We start from the raw sequence: 21,764 nt of genomic DNA, 5'->3' as shown, positions 1-21,764 counted from the left end.
ATACGGATTGAATCGGCTTCTGGTCTAACCGGGTCGAATGTAATCCAGTATTAAATCCATTCCCGAAATATGCTCACGTGACCGCCTGTGTGGTGGCGCTGGCAAGTGATTTGAAAATTTGAACTCCTCGGGAAAAACATGAAAGTAAAGGAATACAATATCGCGTTAAATTGGGCGATGAATAGACCGCGTCTTCTAGACGCAGTCCGCATAAATTTGAAAACGAAACGGGGAGATGACGATAGCTTCGACCCCGCTACTATAAAGACCCGCTCCCTCTGTCGTTTCATTTCTTCCTATCCGTGAAAGAATTGGGACGAAGAACGAGCAGAAAGAAAGAAGAAGAAGGAAAAGGAGAAGAATGAGGAGGCCTAGGGTTTCAGGGAGGAAGAAGGGGAAGGAGGAAAACGAGAAGCAGAAGGGCGAGTCCCCGGAGGGCCTTCCCAAAGGATCCACCAAGGCGTCCACCCGAGGGAAGAGGGTCAAGGCTCCTGCTGCCCCGAAACCGAAGCCCGAACCGGAGTACCTCCCCGACAGAAGGAATCTGGTGAAGCACCCTTTCTCTCTCTCTCTCTCTCTCTCGTTAATTAGAGGTGTCATTTCATGGGAAACTAGTTTGCTGTTTATCGATTTTGCAATGCCCAAAAGTAATTTGCTTGCCTGTTTCTTAATTATTGGGAGAATTTCTATCATATTCTTTATGTGTTTTTTTATGTTATGCGGTTATGTAGGAAATTCTTTACGTGGTTCTAGGTTTTTTTGGCTAGTCACGTTTGAACTTTTTTTTACTGTGTATGTGACTATTCATGCGGGAGAATTTCAGCTAAGCGTTGAAGCAGGAGTTGTTTTTTTTTTTTTTTTTATCAGTCTTTTTTTTTATTGCTTCTGGTTGTTGGATGGACTGAATCGGAAGTGATGGATTGTTCTCTTCCTTCTAGTTTTACTTCTTTTGTTTTTTCAATTGGACTTACTGATTCTAACGCATACTTCGTGGAATGTCAAGTTTGGAATTTGATGCTTTTTTGGAACATCCGTCTTTTGGTTTCCTGTTCTTTCTCTGTTCCGTCTTGACATCTTTGGAAATGTATATGGTTATGAGTGAATTGGTTGGAAGTAATGGGATTTTCAATTTTTTTCTCTGGTTCTTGAGAGGCACTTTATAGTTTTATTGAAAAACTAAATATGTAAATGCGAAATGTGATCGACATTTAATTCATCGTTTGAATTATGGTTAGTTTCATATTCATTTTCCGGGAGTGTTGCATTGGCCTATTATGCTTCATTAGTACGATTTAGCAGCTGGTCTTAGAAAATGAGAACATATTTAAGGAGAAAATCCAATTTTCATGTTTGATACTTTGATTCAAATTACTTCTATTGGATGCAAATGCAATAATAAATGCTGCCACATTTTCAGGCAGGGTTGCTTAATATGCTTCATTTGTCTTTATTTTACTTGATGTAACCTATGAAAATATGCCTTTACATCAAGCAAAGTGGTCTGCAAATAAGGTTGCATCATAACTATCATTGCTCATATAATACTTTAAAATGCACATCATGACTTCAGGGAAAGTGATACCTTCAAAACACAAAAAATGATTTTTGCTTTTTTTAGCTTGACTAGTATTTTTACACATTTCAAGCCAATGTTGTTAAATGCAATGAGGCAAAGTGAAACATTGTGCCTATGATGCGATGAGAAGCAAACCAAGGCTTACAAAGCGTAAGCTTTAGAACCAAAATTGTCAAGTATATATTATCCACAAAAATAATGTTAAAATTGAAAACAACAACTAAAATAGCATTTTAGTGAAGAAAATTTTGAGAAAACATATTTACTCATGTTATTCATTGCTTGTAGCGTCATAAACATATCAATATTACACATGCACATCCATTCCATATCCTCAATCACAAAGTGATACGTCAACGACTCAACGCTGAGACTAATTGTTAAAAATGCAATTTCAGAAAATTTAGCTGAAATAGAATCTTTTCTCTACCCAAATTTGCAAATCTGGTGTTTAGGTTTTTTTGTGGCGCCACCTAATCAGCATAAGCTGGGTGTTGGGTCAGAGACTGAGGCAACACTTTGTTGAGAATTGGACATCAACTTTGGAGTGTTGATTTCCAACTGGCGAGAAAAAACGAACTCACGAGTGAGCAAATTTAATCAAACTTTATGTGATAAAAAAATGAAGGCACGATTTGAAGGAAAAATATCCTGAGATGAAACAAGTATTGGATGCTTGCAGACGACGTTGATTGGCTGCCTCAACCACTTAGTTGTCAAGGCGCCTAGGTACTGCTTGGGCATCAGGCAGCGCCTAGCACCTAGGCAGGACTGGGAGAGCCTAGGAAAAAAAGGCGACCTCTTTTTTTTTTTTTGGTTTTTTTTAGTTATGTTAGCCATTACATAATAAAATTATGTACTTACTGACTGAACTGTAAGCTTTTATTCCAATGAAAACTTGAAAAACTGATCTGTTCTGTTCTAATTGAATGGTTATACTTTGTAAGTAAAGCCAGAAAGTAAAACATGAAAAACTGATCTGTTCTTGTTTACATGACAGATTAACAATACATTTTCAGCTTGTTTACGTACTGGAAAACTGTGCTGTTCTCGTCTAGCTGATGCCTTAGTTTGATACACAAAAGAAAACACATCATTCTTGTAGACAGAATGCTTGCATTTCTTATAGGCTATTTCAGTTATAGACCTTATAGATTATTTCATTTGAATCATTTCAAACAAAAATCATATCAAATCAGTACATATAATATACATTACGAGTTTACAATAGATTGTACATATAACATATAATATACATATAACATACAAAACATCCTCATAAATGAGAAAATAAATCTCTATTCAGCTTGCAAAAGTGAGGTCTGCACGTATTTCTCTGGTTACTAGACATGTACTAAACAAGAGAAACTGGTGGTCTTCTTACCATAAACCTAGGTTTTAACATGGGTAAGAAGGTTGACATAGGTTCCACAAAATATGTTTTAGAGCTCATAAGATATATACAAAAATTCGTTGGTTCTATAGAATATGTACTTAACGTATGGCTGGAACTTTCACTTGATGAGCTGATATAGATTATGTAATTAACATACAACAAACTATACTTAAAGAACAAAAATTATATAATATAGCTGCATATAATATAAGTATATACAGTATAACAGTGTATAATAAAATTACAAAACTTAATTTGAAGAGAAGATGACCTTTCAGTTTCACCTACCCATGGACTAGTTACACCTAGGCTCCAGTCTGACACCTGTCGCCTAAGTGAGGGACTTAGACGACGGGTGTGGACTCATACCTAGTCTAACACCTGTCACCTAAGAGATGGATTTAGTCGATGGGTATGGATTCATGCTTAGGCAACACCTGGGCGTGGACTAGTCACGCGTTAACAACTTAGCTCAACCAGGTGATTGGGACTCAGCAGATCAAGATGAAGATGGAAAATAGTCTGGCTAAGTGCAGGTACGATGATGCCAATATTAGTTGGAGAGAGAGGGGGAGGTGCTGGCAGTCGTCAAAGAGAGAGGGGCGCCAAAAATTCGTTTGGATCCTGTGACATAATTTATGTTACTATCTGTGCCTTATTTTGGACCCATCATATATGGCTTGGAGGTAGATTCAGGTATAAAGTCTTGGTGGATACCCTATTAATATCTTCAGTTAGAGGGAAAATTTAGTGTAAAGATTCTATACTATGTCATATGGGTCCTGGTAGCAGACACACATTACACACATTTAAACAATTTCTAAAAACTTGGGTACTGGTACACACGCACACACACACAGTCACACACATATATATATATATATAAATTATAGTAGCACAAGCATGACAAAGTGCAGCCAATCTCCTTTAAAAAGTCCGTATTACGTAGTGTCCAAGAAATTTTTTATTAGAATCTTGTGCTAATGTGATGTTTATTCATCCATTTTTTATATTCTATATTATCCATTTTTGTGTTTATCCAGGTTAATGTTTTGTACCAAATCTAACAAGTGGAACCTTGAATTGCTACTGTGTGTTATTGTTTGTTATTATTTGAGAATTATGGTTACCTTGTTCTCATTGCTTAATAATCTGCTTAGCTCATTTCTGGTGTCATGAATTAATGTCTCTCTCATTCTCTCCTCCCTCACTCACACAATATATACACACACATATCATTCTTCATTTTAACAAACTGAGATTATTCATTGTTGAATATGCTTTTGATGTGCTTATCAACTTTGGGAGTTTGTCCTTGCATGATAGTGCAAGTCCTGCAGTATGGTGTCTTGTTTATTCTCCCATGGTTGTGGAGAAATTTGGTTTTCCAGTTCTACTGGAACTATGTTTTTGGCTGGTCTTTGTTTTATAAAAGTGTAGAACAGGTTGAATGCGTTCAAGCTTTTCATTTATACAGTAAACCGAACTTGTGCTTTAAATTGTCATCTTGCTTAGACAAATGACCATGTGCTTAAAAGGTCGCTTAAGCTTGTTGTGAAGTCTCCACTAAGCTTGTCATATCATCCAGTTCTCTGGCAAATTCAACCTAACCTTGTGACTGATTTTCTTATGTTTAAGCACAATACGGGCAGCCTATTTTCAGGCTTGTTTAGCACCTGTGTGATCTACCTGTATTGGCTGCTGTGTGTTTGATCGCATTAATTTGTTATGTTAGTATTTCACATCATTTTCAACTGCTTATTTCTACATGTAATGTTTTCTCCGTCTTGCAGGAAGATCTTTGGATAGCTGCATTCCCTGTTGGCACAGAGGTTTGTATGAAATGCCTTTTCCATTCTCTTTAATCAGAGTATCTCCTTGGTTAACTTTTATGTTATTATTCTTAAAATTCCTGTTAGTGATTCCTTGATTTGATTCAACGAGAATTGGTTTGAATCTTGTAATATACACTGTAATTTTGGTTTGCCAGTGGCATCATTTGGATTCTCTTTACAAGATCAATTGGGATTTTTCAAATCTAGAGGTACACGTCATAACTCACCTTACATGGATGATAGCTTCTTATCTCTACTTGTTTCCTTGACACACAAAGTTTCCGATCTTTTGCAGAAAGCATTTGAGGAGGGTGGAGTGCTTTTTGAGAAGAAAGTTTACCTTTTCGGCTGCACAGAAGGCATGGCTACAATGTTCTATTAAACACATGCAACCATCTCTCTCTCACATATCTATGCATATATGCATAGATACGTAGTTCCTCCTACTTTTTCAAATATTAAAATCATATTTCTCATTAAAAATGATGGAGGACCCAACATCTCTCTCTCTCTCTCTCCCCTATATATATGTATATATATACACACACAACTACAATTACAGGGGTATAAAAGCCTCATCTTAAGTGGTATTTTTTGTGCTTTCTTTTTACAGCTCAATTTTTGTTCTTCAAGGGCCAAGGTCAAGTTCTATACATTCCTGCTGTGGTGGCTGTAAGCTTTCTTTCAGACTATGTAGTTTGTTATTGTAATTTGATACTACATGTCTGGTTCTGCATTGAATTTGATTACTGAAGTATGGTCTTTTAGTCAGAAATTCATAAATACCTGTGTCTGTTAGAGCCCAGCAAACTCGTATGAGGACATCCATGTGTCAGAGTACTGTTGGTGGTCTTGACAGCTTTTTTGTATAGCCATGGCATATGACTGATGCTGTTCTCTCTCTTAAATGAAGTATGTTAAATTTTAATACATTTGTTAATGGAATATTTTCTTTGAAAAGGGAATGAATGTTGAAAATTCTTGAATCTTATGTGGTATTTTCATAGTTTTATTGTCACTTTTTGTTTTTTGAATTAAATATCAGGGAATATGAATTTATGGTGTATATTGCTACATTGTTAAACCCTTGTCTTAATTGTCTCTAGGCTTTTTTGTTATTTAGCGTTTGTTTATTTAAGTTCTCCCCTTCCTAGATGAGGAATCTGGAAGATGTGCTGACATTTGTGTTATACTTGATAGCTTTTTTAGGGATGCCATTATGGCCACTTGCATTATTTTTCATCTTCATGCGTGTGATACTCTTCTGAACATCTGTTTGATAGGTTGTATCCCCATCTCCACCTTCTGACAAGATTGGAATAAAATCTGTCCAAATGGAAACTGAAAAGATAGTGCCAATGAAAGAAATGAAGATGGCTTGGGTTCCATATGTTCCTTTGGAAGACAGGTAATATCAATTTTCTGTTAGGTTGTTGTAAGAGCTGGATATCATTCAAAATAATGTCCTGGGTTGTTTTTGAATGCCAAGGTCTTCGTCGTTGAGAATTTTCCATATACAGGTTAACTTCAATGGAACGTTTTAAGGCTCAAATTTTCACCCTGAGTTGCACTCAGAGAAGGTATGCTTCAGGCTTCATATTCATTTGGTTATGTAAGGATCTTGATATTTAAGCTGGAGGATTTGTTTTCTTAACATTTGAATTTTTCTTAAAGAGCAAAACGTACAATATGATTGCATTAAGAACAATGTGTATTAAAGCTGTCGAGAAACTCCCTATATGTTAGCGATATTCTCTTTTGTCTTTGCTTGATAACATTCATTTTGACCTTAACAATTTTTTTCTGATGCATGAATTATTTCTATTTAAGGGTAAGTTTCAATGTTCTGTAATCCTGTCAACGTCGATTGGATGAATAGACACCGATTACAGTCTTTTCTTGTAAAATTGTTTCTGTTTTCTGCATTTTTTCCTTTAGTTACCTACCCATACTTTCACTATTTGTTGTCCATGCAAGAATAGTATTTCTCCCCTTCAACAAAGTTTTGATAGACTTAAAATGTCCTTTTAATTATGTTAATTTTTCATGTTACTTGTTGGTTAGCTTGTTTTTGTAAAGAGCATTGAAAATGTTGCCATGCATTATAATGCCGATATGTTGAGTCTAATGATGAAGTATGCGATACAGAAATTGCATGCACTGCAGTCCCGCAAGTGACGACGCTTATTTTAGAATTCAATTCTGTGGATGTCTCATTTAATGCAGGGCTGCCCTGGGGCAATTAAAGGAAGAACGTGTGAGAAAATATGAGTATTGCCTCCCATGTATGGATTCTTTCTAATCACCTCTTAGTTTATCATCCTTAAGGCGTTGATTTCAATTTTGTTCGTTGTAAGCCGGAACATAATGCGTAATTTCCATTTTACTTTCTGTCTTGTTTTGAACTTCTTTAGTGATCAACCTACTGTGGTTCTGTTTCCTTTTCAGAGATTAGTTCATTTTCTGTATCCTGCTTTTCGTTGTCAAACCAACAACTAGTTTATCTGGCTAGGTCGGCCTTAGGCGATGGTCTGCCGGTAGTCCCTGACCTGAAAAGTGCCAAAGCAATGAGCATAGTATTTGACTTGGTCCTTGACTGAACTGTATTGGACTTCTGACTTTGACAACTTTAGTCTCACTCCTCTCTCTTTCTCCATCTCTTGTTTATGTTTTTTGACTTTTTCTCATCTTCATTTTATTCATTCATTTATACTTTAGTTGCAACCTTATTTCTTCTGAGGCATGATATTTTTCACTTTTCACCTTAAGTGCAATATCACTTTTATTGGAAATAGACTTCATCTTGTCAGTTGATTTAGGAATCTCTTGTTTTCTCTTGGTCAGTGCTCATTAGTCTAAGTTTTGAGATTGAAAATTAGGTACACGTCTTTTTTTCTTTCTTTTCTTTTGTGCTAGTTGGTTCATAATTCATTTCGCTGATCCTATTAGTAACTGGATTGCCCTTTTAATGGTGAATGTTTTGTATTATGGTAGTAATTTGTGGTTGATTTTGCATATTTCAAGCCAGTATATTCTGTAGAATAGATGCAAGTAGTACGTACATAAATGGCACCTGAAAATTTTTTGTTTTATCCTTTTATATGGCACATTTAGTGGAAGTTTGTAAATGTTTGATGAATGTAGACAAGCTGCAATGAAATTGCTTGAGTAATAGTACACATGATTTTAATGGTGATATCACTTCCAAAATGGGCATTTTCTATCTTCAATGCCATAATTTAGGTGCATGTAATCCCTGTACTGATTTTTTTTTTCTTCCTCACGTGTTGCTGTCTGGCAGATTTCTATCATCCCTTCAAGGAGGATGAGCAAGAAGTGGATACAGTTGTTCAGATCATGTACCCTATGGAGCCTCCTGTATGTTACTGCTTCTTTGAAGCTTTCTTTTTCTGGTTTTCGTGCGCGTGTGCTAGTTATATATATATATATATATATATATATATATATATAGTGCTGCAGCTGCATCCACACCCACACCCCGCACTCATATGACATAGGTTTGGAGTAATCAAATAGTGAAAGGCGCCTTCCTGAGGTTGTTGATGGCCCTCCTGAGGTTGTTGATATGGTTAACTGGGCCACAAAATATACCTTGCTCGACGTAAACAAAAATAATATCTTTATTTGGCCCATGTGTGTTTCCCCTTTTCAGCTTGTGTACATTTAAACTATGCTTGATTACTTAACTGTGTCTATTTCTGCAGGTGGTGACAGAATTTGATTGGGAACTGGATGAGCTTGAGGTACTTTTCTCTCTCTCTCTTCCTAGAATGTGGTCTTCAGGTTTGCAAAAATCACATGACACTTTAGGTGCTTTCACTATATGGACATTTTTTTTAATACTTCCTCTTCTGGTATTGCTTAAAAATTAATGAGTATGCATGGGTTTTGTTAATTTGTGTTACATCATTCTCTCTTCTCCTTTGTGCATGGGGGTTTTGTTAATTTGTCATTCTTTTGTTTCTTGCATAACTTGTGATGCCTACCTGATTACCTTCAATTCGCTACTGCACTCCTCCCTGGATTTATTTTGTTTACTGTGCAGTTTTTTTTTTGTATGGAGGTGACTTTGGTCATTAATACTAAGTAGCTCTAACATTTCGAGTTTCCTCAAAACACTTCTGAATTCTATTGGTTATGTGATGCACAGGAGTTCACTAATGATTTAATTGAGAAGGAAGCTTTGCCAGAGGAACAAAAAGATGATTTTAAGGTTTGAAATACACTTTTTGCACAGGTCTCTTTTCCTTTTCATCTGACAAATGACAAACTTTATATTTTTCCTTTACCAGAAATTTGTCAAAGAAAGGGTGGTAGAAAGTAAGAAAAAGCAAAGAGAGGTATGTGTATAAAAACGTGATGGAAATGGGCTTCTTTTATTCTTTTTGAAAACTCAAGTCTTTCTCGTTTTGCAGGCAAAAGAGTCCCGTAAAAAAGCCATAGAGGAAATGAGTGAGCAAGCCAAGGAAAACCTCAAGAACATGAGATTTTATAAGTTTTATCCAGTGTCAACGCCAGACACGCCTGACATATCATCTTTCAAGGTATGTACCGCCTGACATATTACTTTAGGATGCTCCGGATGAGACAATATATCTGGTTGAGGTTCAAGTACTCACGTACTGATATATCAGTTCATGGCAATGACTTTTTTACTCTGATGAAATCGTTTGGACATGGTCCTATATAATGATGAAGTTTCCTCCTTGTCAAAATGGCAGTCTCGGTATATCAATCGATATTATGAGAAGGCTCACGAGGTATTTTAATGGAGCAACAAATAGAGCGGAAATCGCCAGCACTTTTCTGCGTCAACTCCAGTGTTCTTTTTCTTTGTAATGGCTCCCTGAGGTGAAGTTCTTCTCGAAACACACCGACAAAGGGAGTAAACCTGTGATCGCGAAAGTGGTTGCTGCATCAAACTACTGATGCTTGCAAGCTTTAGGTGCTTCTTCCACCTGCTGCTGCGAGAACCATCCTGCTGTGGTGTAGAAAAAAGATCTAGTTAACTCAGCCGTTCAGCCATCGCTACATCCTCCCCTTTTTGCACTACGTTGGTACTTTCATTTTTTCATTGTTTATATTTTGTCAATTACATTATCTTTTATATGTTGTGGGAAAGGATAACGAAATCAAATGGAAATCTAATCAACCTTATTTCTTCTTTTCTCTTCCCGTCCATCTGGAGTCTTGGATCCAAATGTCACCCTCTTCTATGCATGTTTCCCTGTCGTGACTTCCTTCGACTGACCGTCCAAGGCCATAAGCTCAACGTTGAACCTCCTCTTGTTTATGGACGGATCCTAGCGTTGCTGAATTGGTGCTAACTAACAGGATCCAAGTTATTCTGATTTGCGTCTATAATTTGATGGGAAGATCATACTTGATTTAGCTCTAGATTAGTTGGCAGGGTATGCTGTGCATATAATCAGGTTAGCATGCCTGTCATGTTTGGACGCAACACTACCTGTTTGTTTGAATCCATTTACCGATTGAGTTCAGTTGAGCTCAAACTGGTTTGTATTTGGTGGGTTTTCGAATGTAATCTGAGGCTAAAGGCGTCGTTCTACAGACCATGTTTTGCTTGATGCTTTAGGTTGCCCACAGATTACTCTCCTCTTGGTCTTAGTTTTTCTAAAATGTTCTTCAGAGGATGCCGAGACCGAGACCTTCGTCGAATTTTTCTGAGAAAACTGCCCCTAATAAGTTAACTTTTTTCTTCTGTCCTTGGGATTAAGGCTGTTTTTTGAAAGTATTCCGAAAGCAAAGCATTCCAAATTCGGGCTGCGAAAGAAAATGATGATCGTGATAATGGAGACCTTGCTGCCTCTGTTACTACACCTAACAGAGTTGGCCTGGTGTTGTTCCCATTGCCTTTGATTGCATTGAGAAAATTCCAACTTTTGAGCCTTCTAACGATAATATAACGAGTCTCTTCGATATACGATTTAGTAAAGCTCTTCTGATGAATCATGAACTTGGGAAGATCCGAGTCATCGGTCCTTCGCCTCCTGTGTTGATTGTGAATATAAATAGTTTTGGCCAATGCAGATCTTATGGCCTTTACAATATTAAACATTTTTTATTGTTAAATATTTCAGAATATATATGAACTAAGAAAAATGAAAATTAGCCCAATATGGGGGAAGCTAATAATCTGCCACCAAACTGAAATAATACGAAAAATGAGACAGACAACAATAATTCATTTGACAGTACCGAAAATGCATGACAAAAGGAAGCAGAAAAAGCTTAAAAAAGATTCGTGCCCACAAAAAAGATAAAAAAACGTGTCAGGCTTCATTATTCCACGTAAAGCAAATTCCCCTAAGTATATTCTTCTCCTCCGCAAAGATCTCCTAAACAATGCCTGACGAAGAAACCACTTTGGAAGGGAAAACATAAGACCAACAAGCGATTCCGTGTATAGAATGCAGAAAGTTTAAAAAAGGGGATAAGAGTCGAACCAAGGCAGCAAATATGCTATGCTTCTTTTTCATCTGTGTTTTCAATTTAAGATTAGTTAGAGATCGACCTGAATAATGGCCATGTTACAATATAATAGAAAACAAACGAAAGAGTTAAAAACTACATGGTCAAAGACTTCTTTGCAAGAGAACGGAGGAAGCGACTCAGCAAAGTCTTTGCACCAGCCAAGGATTCATCAGGACCTTCCATATTTTCTTCCCTTAGCTGGTTTGATTGAATAGATTGTACTCTTCGAACAAGCTTTCTCAACTCCTGAGTAAGCAACAACAGTAGCTTGTCAGAAACTTCAATTTTCAAAAAAAAGAAAACTCAAGGACCTCCAAAAAAGGCTTTGCAAGTCTACACTAGGTAAATGAAATAAAAAATACGCAAACAAATGATGAAGAAAACATTAGTTGATTGGAAACCAGCATGATGACATTGAGGATAAAAAAAAAGAAAAAAAGAAACCAAGTGTTGGGTTTAAAACCAATGCTGGTTTTCGGTCACAGCCATGGATGAAAAGCAGGCGTCAAAAGAGATGAAGCCACTAAGAAAACAACATCCAAACATAGAAGTGGTCTAACTTTATATATATATATATATATATATAGCGAGAGAGAGGTTCGGCCAAAACGTTTTTGTGCCACCAAAAAAATTTGATGGATGAGTTTGACATTGTTGAATCAACAAAATAAGAATCTCTGGGGCACCTCATTTTGATGTGTAAGAAGAAGATCAAGGGCATAAAAAGTAAAAAAGCTGGCTATTCATCAAAACTCGAAGCACAAGCCATTGATTTTGTTCACAACGACATGATCCAAAGTATGATTTGTAACAAGAAAACTATCATTAGATCAAGAGAAATTAATGTCGTTTAGCTTGGGGCACACAAGGGTAAAACATGAGAGAGAGAGAGAGAGAGAGAGTTGGTAAAAACCAGACCACTTTAGGTAAAGGACAAAAACTAGACCTATTAAAATTAATTTTTTTTTGCAATCTAACCTTGTAGGTATGATCTTAAGAGTGATTTGATGAAAAACATATATTAAGTTAGTCGTTTTCTTACTTAAATAATGTTTTTTTAATAATAAAAAAAATGAACGGCTCTTATAGTATCAAAATTTTGATAGAATAAAAAATCAAAATCAATTATTTTTACAAAAATGACTTGAAGTAGACAATGATTTATATTAAATTAAAGTTTATAAACACATTACAAGGTTCACATTTTGGTTAAAACAATGGTCTGGTATCTACCAATTATCTCAGTGTATGTGTGTGAAAAAGCTAAGAGCAATAACCAACAATCAAGAAACAGAAAAGTGGGTCTTCACACAAAATGATAAGATCGTGCCAGGAAATGCTACCCCTTATGGAACCAGTTATTATACCTGTCTATCAAAGTCCACACTATGGAGTGAATACACCTCATTTGTAATTGAAGAGTCCTTGTCTACCAGTCCCACAAACCATCTATCTGCTATCTCCAAGTAGTCATCACATGCCTGCATACCAGATACATCATTTCATAGATCCTGTCTTGCTATAACAGGACATCTTTCATAGTCTCTTTACTGAAAAAGAGATAAAGGAGAACTGCTATATACACCTCTTGAAGGTCGTCATCTTCAAATTCCACATCCGCTTCTGGATTCATGGGCCATGTCTGTTTGCCACACAAGGATTGCAATCTACCAGTATCACCATCTTTTGAAGCCTGAATGAGAGCATCCATCAATTCAGGCTGGGCATCCCGCAATAGTCTTCCTAACAAATGTTGTTGCCATATTTTATTCAAAAGACAAGCAACCTTGCCAAAACATTTACCAGGAAGATCATTTACCTAACTAAGAACAAGCAATGTACACTCACGTGTAGCTTTTCAACTCCATTGAAGCAGTTAATTGCTGTGTATCTACAAACTAGATGGCAATCTCAGATGAAATAATGACAGGACTTGTTCTTTCAGAAGGTTTGATGAATCTCAACAGAATATGTTCTAAGAAAACCTACAAGAAAATTTAGCAACTATGTCGCTTTTACAGTCTGAATTACTTTAGTTTCAGCTCAGAATGCAGGTTACACTAAATTCTCTTTGATAAGGCATTTCAATGACTTTAAGCTTTGTGACAACCGTCGAACCAGTCCATGCTGAGCCTTGTGTCGCCACTTTCAATTCGATGAATTACCTTTCGATTCTTATAAGAAAACAAATTTTCAGTGAAAGGATTAAAATGTAAGACTCTCCTGTTAAAAGTTCTAGTGAGCAGAAACTCAGTTCGGGACAACTGTTTTGCCATTCTTTGGATATATGAGCTTTTGTTTTTTACCAACTGCTACATTTTCATATTTCCATGTTGATCATTCACCAACTAACCAGAAAACTAAGAATGAAATAGAAGACAACCATGTACAGGAAGTAGAGTAGATATGGACTGCATGAAACATATTACATACAGAAACAGATATCCTGCTCTACCATTCAATCATTCCCAAGAGGCACTGCTGTGAGAAGATTTTATATCTGCCAACGTGTAGTTTCACAGCCAAAAAAAGAAAAGAAGAATTTGACATACTAACCTATATAATTAAATTGTCTCCTCTTCCCTTCTCTCACATCCGGCCCTAGTCTCTGAAACGAGAAAAACAATTCAATCGATTCAAGAAACTCATCCCCGCCTTGACAATGCAATGAATGTTACAACAAAAACTAAACAGTAAAACGAGAAGGAAAAGGGCCAAAACCTCACCTTCGCCAGCATCAGCGCTTCAAAAACCTCTTGTTCAAGCGCAGCAGCCCTGAATAACGAAAATCATTAACCAAAATCCCTTCCAACAACAGGACGAAAACACCAGGCATTTTTAAACTACACGCACATTTATCAATATCTTCAGTACCAACAACACGAAACATCACATTTCTTATATAAACAATCACATATCTATTCATCAAAATTTCAATGACCAAGAACGTGGAAGACCAAGGAAACTGAAACAGAGACAGAGAGTTCTCCTGCGTACTTCAGTATCAGCTTGATCTGGGGAGGTGGGAGTTGCGCGAGGTCCATCCCCCACTTGACTGCACGCTTCGCCTCCCTCTTCTTCTCATTTCTGCTCTTATTCGCCGGCGTTTCCGTGTCTGCCGGCTCAGGCTCTGGGAACCTCAGGCCAAGACGTGCCGTCGAGTCGGAACTGACAAACCGAGCAGAGGATGGTAGTCGGACAAAAGATGACGAAGAAGAAGATCGAATGATGGTCCTCGCCCAAGCCCTTAAAGGAGCGACGGCAGCCATTGCCTTCACAGGAGGAACTCACAGCTCCTCCGCCTCCCCCCACCCCCACCGCCCCCACCCCCATCATCTCCTTTCATTGACGGATCGGATTTACTTCTTGAATCCTAGGTCCGAACTGCAACTGGTCTCGCAAATCGCAATCCACCTAAGCCCTCTCAAATTCTCAACGGGATGGATCGCGTACGACTCGACCTCAAACAAGATGAATTTGGTGGATTTACAAACAGAATCAGACTGAACTTAAAGGTTGTTTAAGCTTGCACCGGATCACAAAGGTGGAGATCGAACTTCACTTTTATCATGCAATAATTTATTTAGCTCGAGCCGAGCTTCATCTGAGATGACCTTAAGTTAAGTTAGACTTTACTAGACTAGTTGCCCATCCCCACTTGTTTATAAGAGGGTGATGAAGCGTGGGGTTTGATTTCTTTTCTAGTATTCAGAAAAAACCAAAAGAAGAGATAAACAGATGTTACTTGAAGGCAGTTTTCCACTCCCACAAGTCACGTCAGGACTCGGAGGCCAGCATACAGACAACCATTTTGGATCAGCTTGGTTGGTCACCTCTTTTATGATTCAAACGTAATAGCATGATGCGACGATTTCCTTCCAAACTTAGTCAGATCCCTGTACCTGCATCGTCATAGTTAGATACACCAGGATACTTTCTTGGGAACGAAAGTGATTCAAACTAGTTAATTTTACTTGATTAAACTTGTTTTTAAAGGGGTTTTCATTTAACTTTTGTGAGTTATTAGTCATTAATACGTAGTATTTTTATTTATATTATTTCTTTCTTAAATTTTGATTTCATCTTGGATTATATATATATATATATGTGTGTGTGTGTGTTTATGAAAATTATTAAAAGTCACATCCAACAAAGTCTTTTGTTAACTTACTAATTATGTTCAGGAGGATTGATCATTAAGTACTGATATTTATTCATCTTTTTGACCAGTATTTCTGCCCAGCCACATGAAAGTAAGACCACTTGTGGGCGCTATGGTTACTTTCTTTGTAGTCTCATCAGTTTCAGTTATGCATCCCAAACTCCAGTTTATACAGAAGCTGTATGAGTATTGGTTCCTTATACAAGTAGAAAGATGAATGGGTAGCTCTTTTCCAAATTGTAGTTATATCAAACAATAGTCTCCCTTTCTTAGATTGCTCTCCACCACTTTACCTTTAGGGGGCATTTGATGTCTTAGAGTTTTGATTTGATTTTGGAATTAAAATTTCAAAATCAAATTTCTACAATTGGAATGAAAATGCTAGCTATAATTTTCCTTTGGGTTTGATAGTATACAATTTCGATTTTAAAATTAAAAATGGCTTGTTTGATGAAAGGGGATTAAAAATCTGGACTTCATGAATCAAAGTCTTCATGTCTTATGCCCAAAGTGAGATGAAAAAAATTTAGAATGTTACAATCATAATTTCACCCCTTAGGTTGGCACCATAATTCCAGAATCAGAATGAGCCAATAATCCCAGAACCAAAATTCTTGCTTGATAATGCAAGTTTCATTTTCTAAAGAATGAAAGCAATGATTCTAAAATTTCATTAATTCAACTGGAAAAAGCTATGGTTACTAGAAGACTACATGAACATTATTTCCTGCTCTTAAATTTGCGGAACTTTCACAAGTAACCTTATTCAATCCACCTGTCTATGGTGCAGTCTTTGGTTCTCCTCCATTACCATCCTCTCTACAAGACAATATGGACCTTATTTCCAACTTGAAATTAACTAACATGACATGAACAAGCTGGTTGTTCACAAGAAATTACAAAAACAACCTGATGAAAAGGACAAACAGATGAGGACCCACTATAGGCATGACTGTCCCACAAGTCTTGTCAGCAGGTAGAAGTCGGCATCTTACCGATTAAAAAACCTGTAATCTTATCCCAAATTTGGCAAAGGAAAAGGTACAGAAAAGCAAAGGTAAAAGATAACTTCTTGTTCAGGAGCGAGAGAGAGAGCTGTCCAATGGCAGGCCACACAATCTGAAAAGTTGGTCAACTTTCTTTTAGTTAGGCGTGTAACCAACGCAGTTAACACAGTAAAAAAAGGATGCCACGTTCCAATTGAGGAGCAATATCTAAGCCAACATGGAATCAAACAAGATAACATGGTAAAAGCAGAAGAAACTTACTGCTGATAGTAATAATAGTTTGAGAACTTCAAGCAGAAGAACAATTAAAACTGGAAAAGGAGAAACCAAAAAAAAAAGAAGGAAAAAACATGAAAGCATTATTCCAGTACAATCCTAATCATGGCAGATACCTAAGATCAGAAATTAATCCTAATGCATTGAACTCTCGCGCCAGGGATCATCAGCACTGAACTGACTCGATGCATTATCCTGGTCCGTTCATGGTGGTGATCAGGTCTCCAGCAATATGATGCAACAGACTCCAAATCCAACCTTTGCAATCAGTAATGCGCTTCTCGTATATCTATGGATTTGGAAAGCACCTGCCTCCTGAGGCTCTCCGTAATTCTACTCCTGTTCCTTCTCCTCCTCCGTAGTTTTGGTGAATCACTGGCATCGATATAGGAAAAAGGCTATGATGAAGGCCCGAAACATCGATGAGACTGATGCTTCGAGATCCGTCCTGATCATGATGGTAGTAGTAATTGTTGTGAACGCTACCATTTTTGTTGTTGCTGTTGCTGTCGTTGTTAATCGACGTTTCTGCTGATGGAGATTGATCACCTTGCCTTGGAGCAGAAAAAGTGTTCTTTTCGCCTTCTGATTCTCTGTACTTGTTCAAGTATGCCTTGAGGGGGATGACGTAATCCTCAAAGCCGAGGCTGCCCATGGCCCACAGGAGGTCGTCGCCATTGATGGTCTTGCGCTTCTCTTTCAGGCACTTGTCGGAGGCCTCGCCGGTGATGAAGCTGATGAACTCTGAGACGCACTCCTGGACCGTCTCTTTGGCCTCCTTGGATATCTTGGCATTCGCAGGCAGGGACTTCTTCATGATCCTGCTGACATTGGCGATGGGTAGGAACCTATCTTGCTCCTTGCTGCAGCCGTCGTGGTGGCTGCTCTCCCCTCCACCGCCGGCTGCCTTGCAGTCGTTGTCTGAGGCGGGGCTGCTCATTGGGCTCTGTGGTCGTCGTCTCCCCGTCATGTTTGTGCTTCTTCAACACTGTGCAACACTGTGCAACACTCAGAGAGAGAGAGAGAGAGAGAGAGAGAAGATGTCTACTTCATGTGGTTAATTGTAGCTCGAGGTATATATGTTTATATATAAGCCGCTTCAGGCATGGCTACTTTTTAGGGAGAGAATCTACGCAGGAAATGTGCAAGTACACAGTATGTGTGGATATGAGAGAGAGAGAGAGAGAGATGCACCGTGGAATCCAGTAAAACGTTAATAGGAAAATTTTCATTTGAGAGTCTACATTTTATTAATAAGTCTTTAAGAGGAAGCGCTTTTCATAAATTTGTTTTGAAGTATGGCCACCATTTTAATGAAAAACCATTTTTTGGAAAAGTGTAACAGGTATTAGGAAAATCTGAACAGGTGGTATGCCTTGTAGCGATATAGGCAAAAAGTAGAAAGGAAAATGAAATTTTCCGACATGCAGCAAAAAATTTGACGGTACAAGATTCCACAATATCAAATATGGGCTCAGCCAACATTGTGAGGAACTGATCCAACAGAATATATATATATATATATATAAAAGAGGGAGAGAGCTAGCACTATACTGACGTGTTTTCGAATTCTTTTTGTTGGATTATCTTGCAAGTGAAATTTAGATCCAATTACTGACTGTCAGATAACAGATCCAGTCGCGTAGTCAGCTCTCATAGGTTTTGAGTCACACTTGGTTTCGAAAATCAAAATTAAGAGTATGAATTGGGTGTGGATGTAGATATGTTTGCACGGGAGGTTCTGGATTCCAACCCAAATCCGAACTATTTACATCGCCAGCATGAACATAGTTTGTTAGTGAAGTTGTGGACTCTTGCGCCTTGTTTGGATGGAGGGAAAGGAAAGAAAGAGCTTGGTCCAACCAAGAAAAGGATCGTCGGAGTGGAGGGGCGGAAGCGAAAGACGGAACAATATCGGAAATGAAGACAAGAAGAAGAAAGAAAAGAGAAGGAAATGATGTCACAAGCCTTTCTTTCTGTTTCGATTTCTTCAATTTTGAAAGGATTGGATTTACATTAACCTTTGTTTTGTTTTCCTTTCTTGCCTTCATTCTTAATTAACCAAATAAAGACGTAATTGACTATCCTTTCACTCCCTTTTCTGGCCGATTTGATTCATTTTCTGATTTTTATACCAAAAAACTCGTCAAGAATTTTATCGGGCCGTCTTGTTTCGGATAGTAACTGATTCGATAAAACAATAGTGGCCGAACGTGATTACCGATTTCGTTTTTATAATCTCACAGCACAAATTTACTTCCCTATCTTAACTTTAAATATCTTATCATCGCTAACATGATTAGGATTTTCCAAGTCTATTTTTTCAATTGAAATCGATTTTTTCTTGCAATTTTGGTGATTTTTCAGCTACATATTGCTGTGGATTCAGATATCAATGGCGATTGCGATCGAACATCAAATTGAGAAATATAGCTGAGACAGCCGTCAGAACTATAACTGGGACTAGAAAGTTTGAATGCTAAATTCATGTCGAATATATGTTAAGCTTTTTTGTATGATGGCATCTTCCCACTTTGTAAAGAACCATGTTTCGATAGTGGGGAAATATTGATGCTCTTACTCGAGACCTATTACAAAGTAGCACCTACTTGTCCATACAAAGCACAAAGGTGCTCCTCGCTACCTTTGTCAACCCTCAATTCACATGGGGCCAAGGTTCACAAAGTCTCTCTCTCTCTCTCTCTCTCTCATATATATATATATATATATATATATGAGAGTGTGTGTGTGTGAAAAACAAAAAGAAAAAATGATAAGTATTTTCATCATCTAGTATCAGTTCTCAAATTTTTCTGCATCTGCACCATATGGATTGCGATTGGGTGACTCTCAATAACTAGTATATATATATATATATATATATATATATATATATATATATATATATATATATACTTTCATCTACATTATCTGTTTTTGTTATTTGCTGATTCCTTAAACCGGCAACAACTTGTCACCAGTGTTGTTTTAAATGCATTTTTTATTTCATCATCTCTATCTCTTTCTCTCTTTCTCATATTACTCGCATAAGAGAAGATCGTAATTAAATATAATAAAGCTCAATGTTCATGGGATTCAATTATGCTCCTTGCCTCTTGCATGTTATCAAGATATACATTCTGATTGGGGTCAGGTAAACATTCTCTTGTGCCCATTTTAATTTCAGGGCACAAACATCAACAAGTCCATGATCGAATATCAACTACACCAACAATTTCAAATTTCTTGCTGCTTTTGACATGATGTGTGTATTCTTTCTAGAATTGGGTCCAATTGAAAAGTGATACCGATAGTATCGAATTTTGGCTGGTTGTAAGCTACTAAGCATTGAAGAAACCTTTAATATGAACTAGATCAGCCAAATTCATATTGGATCCAGATCTATGCAGATCTAACAAACTATTCACTTTCGAGTTATTGGATATACCTGGTTGATTAAGGTGTCCGGTTTGATAAACTCAATAGTAGTTTGGAAGAGCTAAAACCTGATTATTATTGCTTGTCACAAGGCTGAATAATCAAGCCAATTGGTTAAAATTTTGAGAAATAACTCAGAAAAGAGTCCAAATTTAAACGGATCAGCTACTTAATTAGATCCAATATAGACGTATACGGGAAAGAATATGATGGACAAGAGAAGGGAGAAAAGAAGAGCAGCTAGGCATCTTTGAATCCCCTTTTTATCTCTCACACTTTCTTCTTTTTCCCTTCATGTGCACACTAATCCGTGGATACTCTAAATGAAAGGAAATTTAGACTGAAAAATCCACCACCCATTTGGATTCCTCAACTTTTCACCAAGTAACACCTACCCTATCTCATGACTGGGGTTTTGACTCAGTTAAGATCCGGATTTAGGCACGTAAAACACTTAATTATCGCTAATCTCTTAGCATCATTGATGAAATAGTGACAAAAATTAAAATAGCTTTGGGATTAGTACAAAATATGTTCGATTGGTCACCAATGAACTTGTGTCCCTCTACTTTACTCTGTCTTTTGGGGTTATTAGGTACACTATTCCAATTACTAGGTAGCTTTAGATGCCAATGTGGTTTGATTGATTGATTGAGCTCTAATGCAAACTCTCTCCTGTTATAGAATTTTAAGTTCTCCAACCGTCTTATGTGCTATATATATATATATATATATATATATATATATATATATATAAAATGCTGTGTGTGTGTGTGTGTGTGCGCTTGTCATTTCATCAAACAATTTGATATAATGATGCTTAGACAGGAAGAACTTGTGGCTTCACACATGGGTCTGAGAACTAGGTTAAGTAGGATGGTCCCTCCTAGTAGACAGTATCAAACTCGGTATTACTTTATCATCTTACTGATTGTTTGTACTTCCTAAATATTCCTTTGGATATACATGCCATTTAACCATGTTAGCTAGTGTTGATCTATGTGCCTAAAAGAAGAGTAGGTGTATGGATGCCGTGCTTTACTTTTCATTCACTGAATGCAGGAGACGCAATTAGGGTTTGTTACCAACACCATTAAAAAAGCAGATTCTAAGGAATTTTCACTACTTTGGTGTGAATCTTGCTCGAAGGACATGATTTTATTTTATTTTACAGTGGTATCATCATTATCATGTATACTTGTTCATTTATTCATGTTGTGGTAGCAAAAAAATATTTTTAAGTATATAATTATTCAAGTTTGGAATCATCATAGAACATGACAACAATTTTGGAATAGAGGCAGGTGTCTCCGTAGTGGGTCTTTTTATGGTAACTGCAGCTTTTTTCATATTTTATTGGCGTCTAAATGCCAAGATTCCGCATAAACTTTTTCTGAGATTACAATTATTCAAGTGAATATTTTCATAAGATAACCATTGCTAGTTTATTTCATGTTCTAAATTATTGCACCAATACTTTTGGGTTTGGTCATGAAGCCAAAAATAGATTGTGGCTGTAAACTTGCATGAGATTTGGCTGTTGAAGGCGCTATTCCTT

General features: G+C 37.1%; 3 protein-coding genes across 3 annotated transcripts; 1 reads left to right on the top strand and 2 right to left on the bottom strand.

Annotated features, from left to right (window-relative positions):
- Positions 1–275: 275 nt before the first annotated feature.
- On the top strand, positions 276–10,007 carry LOC116248887 (protein HEAT INTOLERANT 4-like). Its single transcript, XM_031621915.2, has 14 exons — positions 276–547; positions 4,766–4,804; positions 4,963–5,016; positions 5,103–5,166; positions 5,421–5,479; positions 6,091–6,215; positions 6,328–6,387; positions 7,034–7,092; positions 8,109–8,185; positions 8,533–8,571; positions 8,979–9,041; positions 9,121–9,168; positions 9,244–9,372; positions 9,550–10,007. The coding sequence occupies exons 1-14, from the start codon at positions 362–364 to the stop codon at positions 9,595–9,597; spliced, it is 1,050 nt and encodes a 349-aa protein (XP_031477775.1). The 5' UTR covers positions 276–361; the 3' UTR covers positions 9,598–10,007.
- Positions 10,008–11,283: 1,276 nt separating this feature from the next.
- On the bottom strand, positions 11,284–14,635 carry LOC116246971 (uncharacterized). Its single transcript, XM_031618900.2, has 6 exons — positions 14,321–14,635; positions 14,050–14,098; positions 13,880–13,931; positions 12,909–13,066; positions 12,691–12,804; positions 11,284–11,569 (listed from the first exon to the last, which is right to left on the bottom strand). The coding sequence occupies exons 1-6, from the start codon at positions 14,590–14,592 to the stop codon at positions 11,417–11,419; spliced, it is 798 nt and encodes a 265-aa protein (XP_031474760.1). The 5' UTR covers positions 14,593–14,635; the 3' UTR covers positions 11,284–11,416.
- Positions 14,636–16,852: 2,217 nt separating this feature from the next.
- On the bottom strand, positions 16,853–17,809 carry LOC116246972 (nuclear transcription factor Y subunit B-3-like). Its single transcript, XM_031618901.1, has one exon. It carries the CDS (start codon positions 17,736–17,738, stop codon positions 17,058–17,060), a length of 681 nt encoding a protein of 226 aa, XP_031474761.1. The 5' UTR covers positions 17,739–17,809; the 3' UTR covers positions 16,853–17,057.
- Between the last annotated feature and the right edge of the window lie 3,955 nt (positions 17,810–21,764).

Source organism: Nymphaea colorata, chromosome 2 (genome assembly GCF_008831285.2).
Source record: "Nymphaea colorata isolate Beijing-Zhang1983 chromosome 2, ASM883128v2, whole genome shotgun sequence".
NCBI lineage: Eukaryota > Viridiplantae > Streptophyta > Magnoliopsida > Nymphaeales > Nymphaeaceae > Nymphaea > Nymphaea colorata.
Note: the sequence above shows the minus strand (reverse complement) of the source record. Positions and strands in the feature narration are given on the sequence as shown.

Bases quoted from the DNA above. Each gene is read 5' to 3' on its own strand.
- LOC116248887 (XM_031621915.2), top strand. From the start codon at position 362: ATGAGGAGGCCTAGGGTTTCAGGGAGGAAGAAGGGGAAGGAGGAAAAC. The intron at 5,167-5,420 runs GCATGGCTACAA...TTCTTTTTACAG, and splicing joins CCTTTTCGGCTGCACAGAAG to CTCAATTTTTGTTCTTCAAG. The intron at 9,042-9,120 runs GTTTGAAATACA...TTCCTTTACCAG, and splicing joins AACAAAAAGATGATTTTAAG to AAATTTGTCAAAGAAAGGGT.
- LOC116246972 (XM_031618901.1), bottom strand. From the start codon at position 17,738: ATGACGGGGAGACGACGACCACAGAGCCCAATGAGCAGCCCCGCCTCA.
- LOC116246971 (XM_031618900.2), bottom strand. From the start codon at position 14,592: ATGGCTGCCGTCGCTCCTTTAAGGGCTTGGGCGAGGACCATCATTCGA. The intron at 14,099-14,320 runs GTACGCAGGAGA...TTCGTTATTCAG, and splicing joins CAGATCAAGCTGATACTGAA to GGCTGCTGCGCTTGAACAAG. The intron at 13,067-13,879 runs GTTAGTATGTCA...AACATTTGTTAG, and splicing joins GAGACAATTTAATTATATAG to GAAGACTATTGCGGGATGCC.